Source organism: Erinaceus europaeus, chromosome 21 (genome assembly GCF_950295315.1).
Source record: "Erinaceus europaeus chromosome 21, mEriEur2.1, whole genome shotgun sequence".
Taxonomy (NCBI): Eukaryota; Metazoa; Chordata; class Mammalia; order Eulipotyphla; family Erinaceidae; genus Erinaceus; species Erinaceus europaeus.
The window spans coordinates 29,623,389-29,638,561 of NC_080182.1; the positions used below are offsets into that span (position 1 = coordinate 29,623,389).

Below are 15,173 nucleotides of genomic sequence, written 5' to 3' on the forward strand. Positions count from 1 at the left end.
GAGTGGGTGGAGAGAAGGAAAAGAGAGCCAAGATAGCAAGCTTCCATCTAATCAGTGGGGATTAAACCAATGCCCTGCAGGCAGGGCAGGTCTCAGACAAAACAATGATTATGTAAATAGACCACAGCGTTAAGCAATGAAGCAGGGGGAGCTGGCGTAATGCCCAATACACCTGCAGACCTGCTTCACCGCTCATGAAGCTTCTTCCTGCAGGTGGAGAGCTGGGGGCTCAAACTTGAATCCTTGTGCTTGAATCCAGTTAAGTGCTATGCACTTAACCAGGTGCACCACAGCCCAGGTCCCCAGGGCTCTAGCTTGGTGCTATCAGAGCCACAGGGTCCCTCACGGCCACACAACCCTCTCCAAGCACTGAAGCTATTGCTGGTGCGCTTCACAGAGGCGGATGTTTCCTCTAATTCTCCAGGAAGTCTTTTTTTTTTTTTTTACTTTGAGTTAATGTTGAGATTTTCCAGAGGACCCCTCAACTACTTCAGAACATCTCTTCTGGGAGTCGGGCAGCGGCGCAGCGGGCTAAGCACAGTTGGTGCAAAGCGTAAGGACTGGTGTAAGGATTGCAGTTTGAGCCCCCGGCTCCCCACCTGCAGGGGAGTCGCTTCACAAGTGGTGTCTATTTTTTTCTCCTCCTCTCTCCATTTCTCTCTGTCCTATCCAACAACGATGACATCGATAACAACAACAATAATAACTACAACAATAAAACAACAAGGGCAACAAAAGGGAATAAATAAACTAAATATTAAAAAAAAGGGGGAGTCGGGCTATAGCGCAGCGGGTTAAGCGCAGGTGGCGCAAAGCACAAGGACTGGCATAAGGATCCCGGTTCGAACCCCGGCTCCCCACCTGCAGGGGAGTCGCTTCACAGGCGGTGAAGCAGGTCTGCAGGTGTCTGTCTTTCTCTCCCCCTCTCTGTCTTCCCCTCCTCTCTCCGTTTCTCTCTGTCCTATCCAATAACGACGACAACAACAATAATATCTACAACAATAAGACAACAAGGGCAACAAAAGGGAATAAATAAATAAAATAAAATATTTTAAAAAAAAAAGAATATCTCTTCTCCACCCTCGGGAAAGGAGGCACTGTGGCCAGGGAGCTGGCTCGGCAGGAACCTGCACACCCGAGGCCCAGGGTTTGAGCCTGACTGGTGCTCTGGTTTCTCTCCCTGTCTTGAAAATAAATATGAAAAACTTCAAAGGGAGAGATAGAGATGCAGCCTGGAAGGTGGTGCTGCCTGCCTGCCCTCTTTCTATGAATTCTGGAACCATCCCGGGCCTCCCGGACCCCCGGGCTCCCTGCCGAAACTGGGCACACGAGATCTCCAGCCGCCGGTCCGGTCTGAAGGCAGACAAGCTGGAGTACGCAGAGATTTGTGCAGAGATCGCAACCTGCAATTCCTAAAAGTGAAGCTGCGCGGGAAGCCACCTCCGAATGGTGACCCCCCCCCAACCACTAAGACAGTACAGATTTAAATTCGTGTTTAAAATGACATGTCTTCGTAACAAAGGTTTCTCTCCTAGTGTATTAATGACCATGTTTATGTGTATGTTTAAAGTTTGGTAAACAATAGCTTTAAGGCTAAATTCTTACTAGTCAAAGTTAAATGAAAAAGGTTTTCAATGTAATTCTCATAAAGATAAAATTAACTTACATTTAAAGTCTAAGGTAAAAATTAGTTAACAATCAATATATTTTAACTAAGTTAGTCTAAACAAAAGGTTAAATAGACTTGTTGATATGTAAAACACTACCTTCTCTATTAGAAATGGTAGATCGCACAATGGCTATGCTAATTATTCTCATGCCTGAGGTTTCCTCTCGGCCCACACCTAGGGTGTGTCTCCATCTTGAATGGGTGTAACAAAAGGTTAAAAGACGTTGTTGATATGTAAAAGTCTCAAATTCCTTCTCTATTAGAAATGTTAGATCGTGCAGTAGATATGCTAATAACAAGTTTTGTTTCATAGTAAGTAAGTTGCAGCCAGCTGCCTTTGGGACCCTAGGCCGTTCCCCGCACCCATGCAAATGCCCGTCGAGGCAAGTAGCCCCCCAGAGGCAGATATGGCCCCCTCAGGCCTTCCCTTGGCAACATGCTGGTTTTTGTTATATATGTTTCTGTTCACCCCACACCCTTGATACTATAGTCATTTAGTTAAAAAGAAAAGGGGGAATTGTCGTATGCTTTACATTGGTTTGTTCTAGCCCTCCCCCGCCAAGAGAATTGGATGAGTCCTGTTAATTTCGCGGGCCTGCTTGGCCCCGCCCCAAGGAACCCCGGGAGAGGGTTCCTGAGTTGGAGAGTGACAGAGTTCCTGAGTTCCTGAGTTCCTGAGTTTGAGAGTTTCAGGGTTACAGAGTAAGAGAGAGTTCCACAGTGGGAGAGTTTCAGAGGGTTCCCCAGTACGAGAGTTCCAGAATGCCAGAGTTGGAGAGTTTCAGGGTTACAGAGTAAGAGAGAGTGCCTGAGTTCCTGAGTTCGAGAGTTTCAGGGTTACAGAGTAAGAGAGAGTGCCTGAGTTCCTGAGTTCGAGAGTTTCAGGGTTACAGAGTAAGAGAGAGTTCCTGAGTTCCTGAGTTCGAGAGTTTCAGGGTTACAGAGTAAGAGAGAGTTCCTGAGTTCGAGAGTTTCAGGGTTACAGAGTAAGAGAGAGTGCCTGAGTTCCTGAGTTCGAGAGTTTCAGGGTTACAGAGTAAGAGAGAGTGCCTGAGTTCCTGAGTTCGAGAGTTTCAGGGTTACAGAGTAAGAGAGAGTTCCTGAGTTCGAGAGTTTCAGGGTTACAGAGTAAGAGAGAGTGCCTGAGTTCCTGAGTTCGAGAGTTTCAGGGTTACAGAGTAAGAGAGAGTGCCTGAGTTCCTGAGTTCGAGAGTTTCAGGGTTACAGAGTAAGAGAGAGTTCCTGAGTTCGAGAGTTTCAGGGTTACAGAGTAAGAGAGAGTGCCTGAGAGACAGAGTTCCTGGGTTTCTGAGTTCCAGAGTAAAAGAAAGAGTGCTTGTGCCGCCGCAAAGAGACAGCAGAGTTCTGTTTGGTGATTAGTTTGTCTTAGTTTATGAATCGTTGTTCCTGAATAAAGAAATACAGCTGCCCTGCCCAGCCGTTGTCTCCGCGTCTCTGTTACCCGCCCGTGAAGCAAGCCCACCCGGCCAGCTGGAGCCTCCGAATTTTAACAACATAGACCCCCCCCCCCCAAGGCCCTGAGAGCAGCATATGGTCTGGGTGGCGGCAGAACCAGGCATTAATGAGAGAGAGAGAAAGAGAGAGAGAGAGAGGAGAAAAGAAAGAATCAAGGAGTTGGGCTGTAGTGCAGCAGGTAAAGCGCAGGTGGCGCAAAGCACAAGGACTGGCGGAAGGATCCCGGTTCGAGCCTCCGGCTCCCCACCTGCGGGGGAGTCACTTCACAGGCGGTGAAGGGGGTCTGCAGGTGTCTGTCTTTCTCTCCCCCTCTCTGTCTTCCCCTCCTCTCTCCATTTCTCTCTGTCCTATCCAACAACAATAACGACAACAATAATAACTACAACAATAAAACAAGGGCAACAAAAGGGAATAAATAAATTAAATTAATATTAATAAAAAAAAGAAAGAATCAGAGCATGACTCTGACACATACGAAGCTGGGGATTGAACTCAGGACCTCAGGCTTGAGAATCCAAGCTGTTCTTTCTTCCTTCTTCATTTTCCACACAAGATTGTAAGATGATAACGCTTAGTTCCCTGCCACATCAACACCAAAGTTCAGCGTTCCCACCCACATTCCATCATAATCATCATTATTATTAATAATTTTGCCACCAGGGTTATTGCTGGGATTCAGTGCCAACACTGTGACTCCAATACTCCTGGTGACCATTTTTTCCTTTTCCTTTTTTTTTTTTTTTGCCGCCAGGGTTATCGCTGGGGCTCAGTGCTTGCACCATGAATCCACCGCTCCTTGGAGGCCATTTTTTTTTCCCTTTTGTTGTCCTTGTTGTCTGTCAGTGCTGTTGTTACTATTATTGTTGTCGTTATTGTTGGATAGAACAGAAATAAATGGAGAAAGGAGGGGAAGACAGAGAGGGGTAGAGAAAGATAGACACCTGTACAGGCGGAAGTTGAACAACAAGATCAGAAAAGAAAACACAAGCAGAACCTGAACTGGAATTGGCGTATTGCACCTAAGTAAAAGACTCTGGGGTGGGTGGGTGGGGAGAATACAGATCCAAGAAGGATGACAGAGGACCTAATGGGGGTTGTATTGTTATATGGAAAACTGGGAAATGTTTTGCATGTACAAACTATTGTATTTACTGTGGAATATAAAACATTAATTCCCCAATGAAGAAATTTAAAAAAAAAAGAAAGATAAGACACCTGTAGACCTGCTTCACTGCCTGTGAAATGACTCCCCTGCAGGTGTGGAGCTGGGGGCTTGAACCGGGATTCTTCCGCTGGTCTTTGCGCTCTTTATCACCTGCGCTCAACCCGCTGCACTACTGCCTGGCCCCCTCCTTTTTAAAAATTTTTATTTGATTTGATAAGACAAAGAGATGTTGAAAGGGAGATAAGAGAGACAGAGACACCTGCAGACCTGCTTCACCATTCATGAAGCTTCCCCCCTGCAGGTGGGGAAGAGGGGGTTTGAACCCAATGCCACATCAGTGTCGGTTTTTTTATTTAAATTTATTTATTTATTCCCTTTTGTTGCCCTTGTTGTTTTATTGTTGTAGTTTTTATTGTTATCGATATCATCGTTGTTGGATAGGACAGAGATGGAGAGAGGAGGGGAAGACAGAGAGGGGGAGAGAAAGACAGACACCTGCAGACCTGCTTCACCACCTGTGAAGCGACTCCCCTGCAGGTGGGGAGCCCGGGCTCGAACCGGGATCCCTACGCTGGTCCCTGCACTTTGCACCACATGCGCTTAACCCACTGTGCCACCGCCCGACCCCCAACCATCAGTATCATTTTTAACGGCCACCCAGTTCTCCTCCCTGTCTCCTAACGAGAGGGAGATGTCACATCAGAAGCCAGGGAACTGCATTTGAATTCCAGGATCTGGGAAATCCCCAGATCCCCAGCTGGAGTTCCCCCTAGCCAGCCTGGGGGGGCCGGGAGGGGGCCACTCGCAGTTGGAAACACAGGAGTATATGGCTTCACCAGACTAGCCAGGCGGCTCACCTGGGAGGGGGCCCGCTTGAGCCCAAACACCCTACCCAGTCCCACACCAAGAGAAGCTTCAATGCCAGAGCTAGAGCCTCTCTCTCTCCCTCTCTCTCTCTCTCTTTCTGTTACTTGAGAATTTTTTATTTATAGGGGCAGGCGGTAGTAGCATGCCTAGTTGAGTACACACATTACAGTGCTCAAGGGCCCAAGTTCAAGCCCTTGCTCCCCACTTGCAAGGGGGAAGCTTCTCGAGTGGTAAAGCAGGGCTGCAGGTGTCTGTCTGTCTCTCTCCTTTATCTCCTTATCCCTTTCAATATCTTTTTGTCCTGTCAAAAGGAAAAAAGGCGGGGAGGCTACTGGGAGTGATGGATTTGTAATGCTGCCACCGAGCTCCAGCAATAACCTTAGTGACAGTTAAAATTGTTTTTTTTAATGTTTAAATAGAATAGTAATGTATTTATTTTGATAGGATAGAGATAATTTGAGAAGAAAGGGGAGGAACGGAGAGAGAGAGAGAGAGAGAGAGAGAGAGAGAGAGAGAGACAACTGCAGCATTACTTCTCTACTCGTGAAGCTTCGGCCCCCGAAAGTAGGGACCAGGGTCCTGAACCTGGGTCCTTGTGAACTGCAACAAGTACCACCACCTGGCCCTCTGTCTCTCTCCATCTGAAATTCGGCCGGCCGGGGTGGGGGGTGGGGTGGGGTGAGGTGGTCATAGCACAGAAGGTTAAGTGTGCATGGGGTGAAGCGCAAGGACTGGTGTAAAGATTCTGGTTCAAGCCCCCGGCTCCCCACCTGCAGGGGAGTCGTTTCACAAGCGGTGAAGCAGGTCTGCAGGTGTCTGTCTTTCTCTCCCCCTCTCTGTCTTTCCCTCCTCTCTTCATTTCTTTCTGTCCTGTCTAACAACAACAACAGTAATAACCACAATAACAGCAACAAGGGCAACAATTTGGGAAAAGTGGCCTCCAGGAGCAGTGGATTCATAGTGCAGGCACTGAGCTCCAGTGAAAACCCTGGAGACAAAAAAAAAAAAAAAAAAGTTGGCCTGAAGCAGTGAAGCCCTGACAATGACCAAAACAAATTAACTAAAGTAAATGTGTTGGGGGGGTCGGGGGGGGGGGGGGGCTGGCCACTGTGAATCTGATCCCAAGCAGAGGGTGACAGGGCTGGGGCAGTGACGCAGGAGTGTTGCACAACTCACCCTCACATGGAAAGGGGAAGGGAAGCCTCCTGAGAGGAATGGAAAGTCCTGGAGAGGCCACCTTAGTCATGGGAAAGCCCAGCCAGGCTCCTGCTCAGGGAGGAGGGACTCACAGGACAAGGGACCAGGACCAGGACCCCCCCCCCACCCTGCCTGCAGCTCTGGCACAGGCCCACTGCTGGGGCACGTGATGTCACAGGGAAACGGGAGCCCAGCCAGACCCTGGGGCTCCTACCACCTCCTCCAGGCAGCACAGAAACAGCAGTGGGCAGGGGGCTTTAGCCCTGGACACTGTGCCTCCACGGAGGTGTCATGTCGTGTGCACAGCTACGGGTCAAATCCAGTACCTCACACATGGCGGCAAGCATTCTACCACTCAGCCTCGTCCACACACAGACAGAACTTGAGGTAGTGTTCTTGGAGTCCCCAGCCACAGAGCCATGACCACACACCCCCGGCCGAGGCTGGGATGCAGGAAGCCGTGTCTGTGCCCCCTGCAGCCCCAGCCAGACTCGTGTCCACAGGAGACGGGGCCCTGGGCACCATGGCGCTGCCCTTTATACAGTGACCACCTTCCCACAGTCCCTCACAGCCACCCGCTGCACAGGGGACGGTCTCTTCTGTGTGTGCAGAGAGGACACCTTGTCTGGGTGGTCAGCAGACTCTGGGGCAGAAGGAGCAGGTTCTCAGGCCACCGACCAGGCCACCTGGGTGACGGGGGAGGAAGCCCTGTGTGCGTGGGGAGGAGGGCAGGTGGCCAACTGTGTTTTTCTGTTTTTCTTTTTCTTCTTTTTTGCCACCAGGTTTACCCCTGGGGCTTGGTGCAGGCACTAGGAATCCAGCACTCCAGGCGGCATTCCCCCCCTTTTTTTGTTTTCTTTCTTTTTGACAGGACAGAGAGAAATTCAGAGGGGAGGGGAGATAGAGAGGGAGAGACAGAGAGACACCTGCAGGCCTGCTTCACCACTCGTGAAGTATCCCCACCCTGCAGGTGGGGAGCGGGGACCCCGCGCGTCGCAACATGTGCACTCAGCCAGATTCGCCACCACCTGGCCCCCTTCTCTATCTCCCCTTCCTCTCTCAGTTTCTCTCTGTCCTATCAAGTGAAAGGACAGGAACGGCGGATTCGTAGCGCTGGCAGTGAGCCCCAGCAATAACCCTGGTAGAAATAAAATAAGAAGTCACCACTCGCCTTTCTCTGTAAAAGTTAACCCTTGCTTGTCTCAGTTGGACCTAATAGCACAGACTCTCACCCTTGAAATGGGACCAAGACTAGAAGGAGATGGGGGTGGGGAGCCGATCCTGGCCGAGCCCCCCAGGAAGGGCAGGCTGTCTTCTCAGCACACCAAGTGCCTTGGCCTCACGGTCATTTCCCAACATGTGGAAAGCAAGGGGAAATCCCTACTGCGAGACTCCAGGAAAAATCCCTGGCTATGCTGTGCTTCCAAACTTCCAGACGTTTCACTCTGGCTACCAAACAATCCTGCTTCTGTCAGCCGGAAGGTGATGCTGGCGCAGGGCCCAGACTTTCTGTGTTATGGCCTGGGTTCAAATCCTGTCTCTGCCACTTCCGTGCTGTGGGTTCAGGGAAGGCCCCTTCTTTGTCCCTATACCCGTTTCCTCATCAGTCAAACTAGGACAGAGAAAGCCAGGATCAGAGGCGGCCCCAGGATCAGCTCAGAGCCCTGGGAAGGCAGCTGACTCACAGCTCTGTGAACACCTGGCTGTGTTTTTTTTTTTTTAAGATTTTATTTATTTATTCATGAGACAGTTAGGAGGAGAGAAAGAACGAGACATCACTTTGGTACATGTGCTCCAGGTGGCATTTTTTTTCCTTTTTTTTTTTTGTTTTCTTTCTTTTTGACAGGACAGAGAGAAACTGAGAGGGGAGGGAAGATAACAGAGAGGGAGAGAGACAGAGAGATACCTGCAGGCCTGCTTCACCACTCGTGAAGTATCCCCACCCTGCAGGTGGGGAGCGGGGACCTCGCGCATCATAACACGTGCACTCAGCCAGGTCCCAACTGGATCATGCTTGAGATCCAGTGCTTTATCCACTGTGCCACTTCTCAGACCACACCTGGATGTGTTTTTAAGACTGATTTAATTGCCAGTGAGAGAGAGAGAGAAAGAGAGAGTCCAAGAGCCCTTGGTGGTGTACTCAGTGCCAGGGAGCGAGCCTGAGACCTCGTCCACAGATGGAAGTCTGGTCCTTAACCCACTGCGCCACTTCCTGGACGGCCTGCGTTTTCTCTTTTGTGATTCACAATGGAGGGAATGGGGACACAGAACTCTGGTGGTGAGAATGGTGTGGAATCATACTCCTGTTATTTTGTAATTTTGTAAATCACTAAAAATAAAAAGTTAAGGACCCGTGTAAGGATTCTGGTTTGAGCCCCGGCTCCCCACCTGCAGGGGAGTCATTTCACAGGTGGTGAAGCAGATCTGCAGGTGTCTGTCTTTCTCTCCCCCTCTCTGTCTTCCCTTCCTCTCTCCATTTCTCTCTGTCCTATCCAGCAACGACGACATCAATAACTACAACAATAAAACAACAAGGGCAACAAAAGGAAATAAATAAGTAAATATTTAAAAAAACAAGGTCAATAAAAGGGAAGAAGTAAATAAAAATAATAAAAAATAAAAAGCTGCCTAGTGTAGTGACGTCCTAGTGATAATGCCCCCCCCCCCACAGAAAAAAAAGAAGGCAGAGAATAGCAAATGCAGAACAGGATGTGGAGAAAAGCAGACCCCCGGTTGCCGCTGATGGGGACAGATGGACAGGGTACGGGGTCGTTCCTCAAACTGCCAGACGCAGAGTTTCCATCTGACTCAGCAACTCTGCTCCCGGGGCTGTGCCTGGGGAACTCGAGCACGTGTCCACGTGAAAACACAACTCCGGTGCCCACAGGAGCACTCCTCACACAGCCAGGAAGAGGGCAGACCCCCAGACACGGCTCTTCTGTACAGCAGAGTGCTGTTCAGTAATAGACATCGAACTGCAGCCGGGGTTGGGGGGGTACAGCAGCCAGACTACTGAACCCTCAAGTTTGAGGTCTGGAGTTCAAGCCCCAGCACCACAGAAGCCACAGTGATGCTCTGCTTCTCTCTCTCTCTCTCTCTCTGCCTCTCTTTTGAGTCAATAAACAAATCTTTAATTAGAAAAGAAAGGAAAGAGGGAGTCGGGCTGTAGCGCAGCGGGTTAAGCGCAGGTGGCGCAAAGCACAAAGACCGGAGTAAGGATCCCGGTTCGAACCCCGGCTCCCCACCTGCAGGGGAGTCGCTTCACAGGCGGTGAAGCAGGTCTGCAGGTGTCTATCTTTCTCTCCCCCTGTCTTCCCCTCCTCTCTCCATTTCTCTCTGTCCTATCCAACAATGACAACAACAATAATAACTACAACAATAAAAAAATAAAAATAAAGAAAAATAAAGAAAAAAAGAAAAAAAGAAAAGAAAAGAAAGGAAAGAAAGGGGGCCACGTGGTGGAGCAACTGGTTGAGCGCACATGTTACAGTGCACAAGGACATGGGTTCAAGCCCCGGGTCCCCACCTACAGGGGGAAAGCTTCACAAGTGGTGAAGCAGGGCTGCTGGTGTCTCTCTGTCTCTCTCCCTCTCTGTCTCACCGTCCCCTCTCAATTTCTCTCTGCCTCTATCCAATAATAATAAATGAGTAAAGATATTTTTTAAAAGAGGAAGGACGGAAGGAAGGAAGCACATGTATACTACAGCACAGACAAGCACTGGCAGCAGCTGCAAGAGTTAAGTCCCAAAGGACCCTGACTGAGTGAGTGTGCACGTGTGGAGCGGCCCCCGCTTTGACCCCTGGCACCACACATGCCGCAGGGATGCTCTGGTTTTCCCTCTCTGCCTCTCACCATAATAAACAAATAAATCTTATTGATGGGGCTCGGCGCCGACACTATGAATCCACTTGCCTGCGGGCCATTTTTTCCCTTTAACTGGTTCAAGCCCCTAGTTCTCACCTGCCTGAAGGAAGCTTCACAAGCAGTGAAGCAGATCTGCAGGTGTCTATCTTTCTCTCTCCCTCTCTATCTCCCCTTCCTCTCTCTCCATTTCTCTCTATCCTAGCCAATAAAATGGGAAGAAAAAAATAAAAGGCCTCCAGAAGCAGTGGATTCATAGTGCCGGCACCAAGCCTCAGCAATAACGCTGGAGGCAAAAAAAAAAAAAAAAGAATATAGCCAAATAGCTCCTGTGGGTAGCACGCTGCTTTGCCATGTGCGCGGCCCAGGTTCAAGCCCGGCACTGGAAGAAGCTCTGGTTCTGTGGCCTCTTTCACTCACTCTCTCTACCTCTGTCTCCATCTAAAGGCAAGTGTGGTCCGGGAGGTGGTACAGATGATAAAACATTGGATTCGCAAGCATGAGGTTCTGAGTTCAATCCCCAGCAGCACATGTACCAGAGTGGTATGGGGGCTCTTTCTCTCTCTCCTCCTATGTCTTACATTAGTAAATAAATAAAATCTTTAAAAACTAGAAATATAAATAAATTAATTAATTAACAAACAAACAAGTAAAAGAATACTGCTAGGGCAGCCTTGGGGGTGGCTCAGGGGGTAGGGAGCAGGACTTCTAAGCATGAGATCTCAAGTTCAAAGCCCAGAACCACATTTGCCTCTGTAATGCTCTAGTTCTCACTAATAAACACTTTTTAAATTTTTATTTATTTATTTATGTACTTACTCTCAGTGCCAGCACTATGAAACCTTTTTTTCTTTTTACTTTCTATTTTATTTGATAGGAGTGTAACTGGGAGAGTAAGAGGGGACAGAGGCAGAGAGAAAGACACTTGCAGACCTGCTTTGCCACTCGTGAAGCATCCTCCCCACAGGTGGGAAGTGGGGGCTTGAACCCAGGTCCTTGTGTACGGTAATGTGTGTGCTCCTGCTTGAGCCCCCCCCATAATAATGTTTTTAAAGAGCATTGTTTGACAAAGAGAAATAATTATGATATACTTTAAGTGGAAAATATCAGCTCTCAGAAAATACAAAATGAGAAGTTGTCAGATTCTGTATTTTCTACCAATCTTCAATAATGTAAAAGATTACTTTTAAAATATTTAAGATAAAAATACTTGAATAGTTTTTTGCTAAGGAGCAAGATATATGTTAATCACCAATTGTATACTGTCCAAAATGGAGTATCATCATGACAACCCAGGGTGGCCTAAAATATTGAGAGATAGTAACATGAAGTCCCCATACTGGTCCAGCCTTGAAGGAAGGCCCACATCCTGCCACCTCTGCTTCTCTTGTTCCCAGGGCTTCACTGTCCCTGCAGGTCAAGCCCATGTCACAAAGTGCATCATTTCTTCAAACATTTGACCTGTGTTCACAACACACTGTTTCATTCTTCATAGCATGCATGTTTGAAATGTAAGTGAGCTACATCTGTATATATTGTGGGAGGCTCAGAGCAGACTCAATTGCAGTGTCATTAATGTTTTTCAACATGAAATAGGAGTATGCCCATTTCAGCACATGCCCTTAGCAGGTGACAGTTTTCTTTCTCTAGAAATGTCAACACCATAGATCACAGTAGCACTCATTGAAGACAATCTGCTATGTGCGTGCACACACACAAACACAACTGTATGGAGTGGTAGGTTCTTGGTGAGAGGATGTTGTCATTGTATGTCTAGGCTTCAGAATTTCATTTGTAATTAAAACACTTGTAAAAAGCAAAAAAAAAAAAAAAAAAAAGAAAAAAAAAGAAAATACAAAATGCTACAGTGTTTGAAAAATATAAACAGGGGCCAAGCAGTGGTGCACCTGGTTGAGCACTCACATCACTGTGCTCAAGGACCCAGGTTCAAGCCCCTGGTCTCCATCCGCCAGGGGGGGGGGGGGGAAGCTTCACAAGTGATGAAGCAGAGCTGCAGGTGTCTCTCTGTCTCTCTCGCTGTCTATCTCCCCCTTTCCTCTCAATTTCTCTCTCTCTATATTCACTAATAAACAAGTAAATAAAACACTAAAAAATAAAAATATAAGCAATACACTAATATGTTTAGTTGAAATCCCAGGAACACTGAGCCACTGGCACTTAGGAATAAGCCAATCGGGTGGTGAAGCAGCTCCCCTGGGTAGTGCGCTGCTAGTCACGTGCAGCCCAGGTTAGAGCCTAGCCCTCACTGTATTGAAAGAAGTTTCAGGGATTCGGGCGGTAGCGCAGCGGGTTAAGCGCAGGTGGCGCAAAGCACAAGGACCGGCGTAAGGATCCCGGTTTGAGGCCCCAGCTCCCCACCTGCAGGGGAGTCGCTTCACAGGCGGTGAAGCAGGTCTGCAGGTGTCTGTCTTTCTCTCCTCCTCTCTGTCTTCCCCTCCTCTCTCCGTTTCTCTCTGTCCTATCCAACAACAACGACATCAATAACAATGACAATAATAACTACAACAATAAAACAACAAGGGCAACAAAAGGGAATAAATAAATAAATATTTTTTTTAAAAAAAGAGCCTTGAAAGAAGTTTCAGTGCTGTATTCTCCCTCCCCCCCCCCCCCTCTCTCTCTCTCTCTCTCTCTGTCGCTACCTAAAAAGAAGCCAGTCGGGGCTAGCTGTCTTGCTCTTATCACTGCCTCCAGAGCGATTACCCCTGACTGGTAGGATCTGAGCTAACTTTTTTCTCTGTCCCACAATATGTGTGTAATGCTGTTGCTGCTCTTGGTTTAAACCAGGGTTCTGAACCTCTGCGCTATGGACACAATGGGGTGAACAGTCCTCTGTGGAGGGGCCTGTAGGGAGAAGAGATAAGCACACACACACCCCACTCCACCACCGCTACTCTGTCCTCTGGGTCCCCTCCACCCACTACAGCACTCAACCCAGATGCCTCTAGGTGCTAAGGTCAGCCTGACTGAAAACCAGATTCAAAAAGACATGCTCAGCTCAAACTGGCTAACACACTTATTCCTGCACCAACATCTTTCCACTGTACACATGCACCAGCCATGGACTCTTTATAAGTGGTATACGTCAGGCTGGGGAGACAACATGATGGTTCTGCAAAGAGACTTTCGTGCCTGAGGCTCCAAAGTCCCAAGTTCAACTCCCCACACCACCATAAGCCAGATCCGAGCAGTGCTCTGATAAAAATAAATAAATGGCATATAACATAATCTGTTTTTTTCTTGGTGCTCTAGATCCTTGACATGTATAATTTCACAGTTTCGAGCTGACTTTTTCAGAGATAGAGTTGGAGAGATACCATAGCAACTGAAGCTTCCCCCAGCACTGTGGTACTCCCATGTGGGTGCCAGGGCTTGAACCTTCATAGCACCAGCCCTATCATATTTAATTATGATAGAGACAGAGAGAAATAGGAAGAGGAAGAAAGAGAGGGAAAGATACTTCCAACCTGATCCACCACTTATGAAGCTTCCCTCCTGCAGGTGGGGACCAGCGACTTGAACCCAGGTCCTCATGCATGGTAACTTGTGCCCTTTACTGGGTGGACCACCATCCAGGCCCTATCATTTAAATACTTTTAAACCAATTTTTATTATCTTTATTTATTTCTTGGATAGAAGCAGTCAGAAATTGAGAGGAAAGGGGGAGACAGGGAGAGAGACAGAGTCACACCTGCAGCCCTGCTTCACCCCTCGTGACGCTTTTCCCCTGCAGGTGGGGAGCAGGGGCTCAAACCTGGGTTCTTGTGCACCGTAACCTGTATGTTCAACCAGGTGCGCCACCACCAGCCCCCCAAATCTTTAACATAGTACAGACAGTGCTCCTAGAAGTAGTGTAGTCAGGAGAGCTTGGAGTCTCCAGTATGAGATCCCAAGTCTGATTCCTGACATTCATGAACCAGAGTTATTCATTCTCTCTTGCATTACTAAATATTAAAGTAAAATAAAGGGGCCAGGTGGTGTCGCACCTGGTTGAGTGTGCGCACTGCAGTGCGCAAGAACCCGGGTTCAAGTCCCTGCTCCCCACCTACAGGGGGGAAAGCTTTGCAAGTGGTCAAGTAGTGTTGTAGGTGTCTTTCTGCCTCTCTCCTTCTCCATAACCCCTTCCTCTCTTAACTTCTCGCTGTTTATATCAAACAAAATAAAGATAAAGAAAATTTTAAGTAAAATAAAATACAGACATTAAAAAAAAAAAGTTGACAACTGTTATGCTGAGTTGCTACGTGAAGGTGAAACGGTCATTGCAAACCTCTGGGCCCCTACGTGGCAGGTGCTTTGCCACAGTCTTTCTGACCTACAAGCACTGTTTGTGTGGGGCTGTCACCTCGGGGCGGGGTGAAGAGGCTGCTGTCCAGAGGTGGGGGCGGCCCTGAGGACTCCTGGGCCCCGACTCAGAACAGGTGATCAGACACCGGCCACCAAGCAGGCTGACTCGAGGCTGAGCTCGGGGTTGAGTTCCGGGGGCGGCCGGGTCGGAGAGGCAAGGCCTGTGGGGGACAGGGGCAGTGAGGCCCCAGGAGACCCTAAGGTCAAGGATCACCTACTGGCGGGACACCACGTGACCGGCTGCTGGTCAGTCCTTCAGCCATTACCCGGCAACAGAACGGGGTCCAGGCCGCACACAGCGGGCCCCTCGGAGACCCCAGCCCTGGGCCACGGGGTGCAGAGCTGGCCGGGGGGCGGGATGGACAGGTGGACGGACGAACACTCACCGAACTGCATCCAGTCCCACTCGCTGAGTGTGTCCATGTTGCGGCACAGGTCGTCCAGGACCCAGGCGGGCAGCTGGTAGATGTAACAGGGCATGGCGAGTGTACGAGCGGGCGCCGGCCACCCAGCCCGGTGCTACCAGTCTGTCTGCCTGCCGGAGCTCCAGCAGCCCCGCCGCGCCCGGCCAC

The 15,173-nt window shown here is 48.9% G+C and overlaps 1 protein-coding gene across 2 annotated transcripts in view; it reads right to left on the reverse strand.

Moving 5' to 3' along the window:
* Window positions 1-15,173, reverse strand: part of IRAK2 (interleukin 1 receptor associated kinase 2) — a 60,831-nt gene extending 45,658 nt beyond the window's left edge. The window contains exon 1 of one of the 2 annotated variants that reach the window (XM_060180727.1): window positions 14,988-15,173. In XM_060180727.1, the coding sequence (XP_060036710.1) occupies window positions 14,988-15,081 (94 nt within the window). In that variant the 5' untranslated portion in view covers window positions 15,082-15,173. The remainder of the gene's footprint in view (window positions 1-14,987) is intronic. The other variant, XM_060180728.1, reaches the window with a different exon arrangement.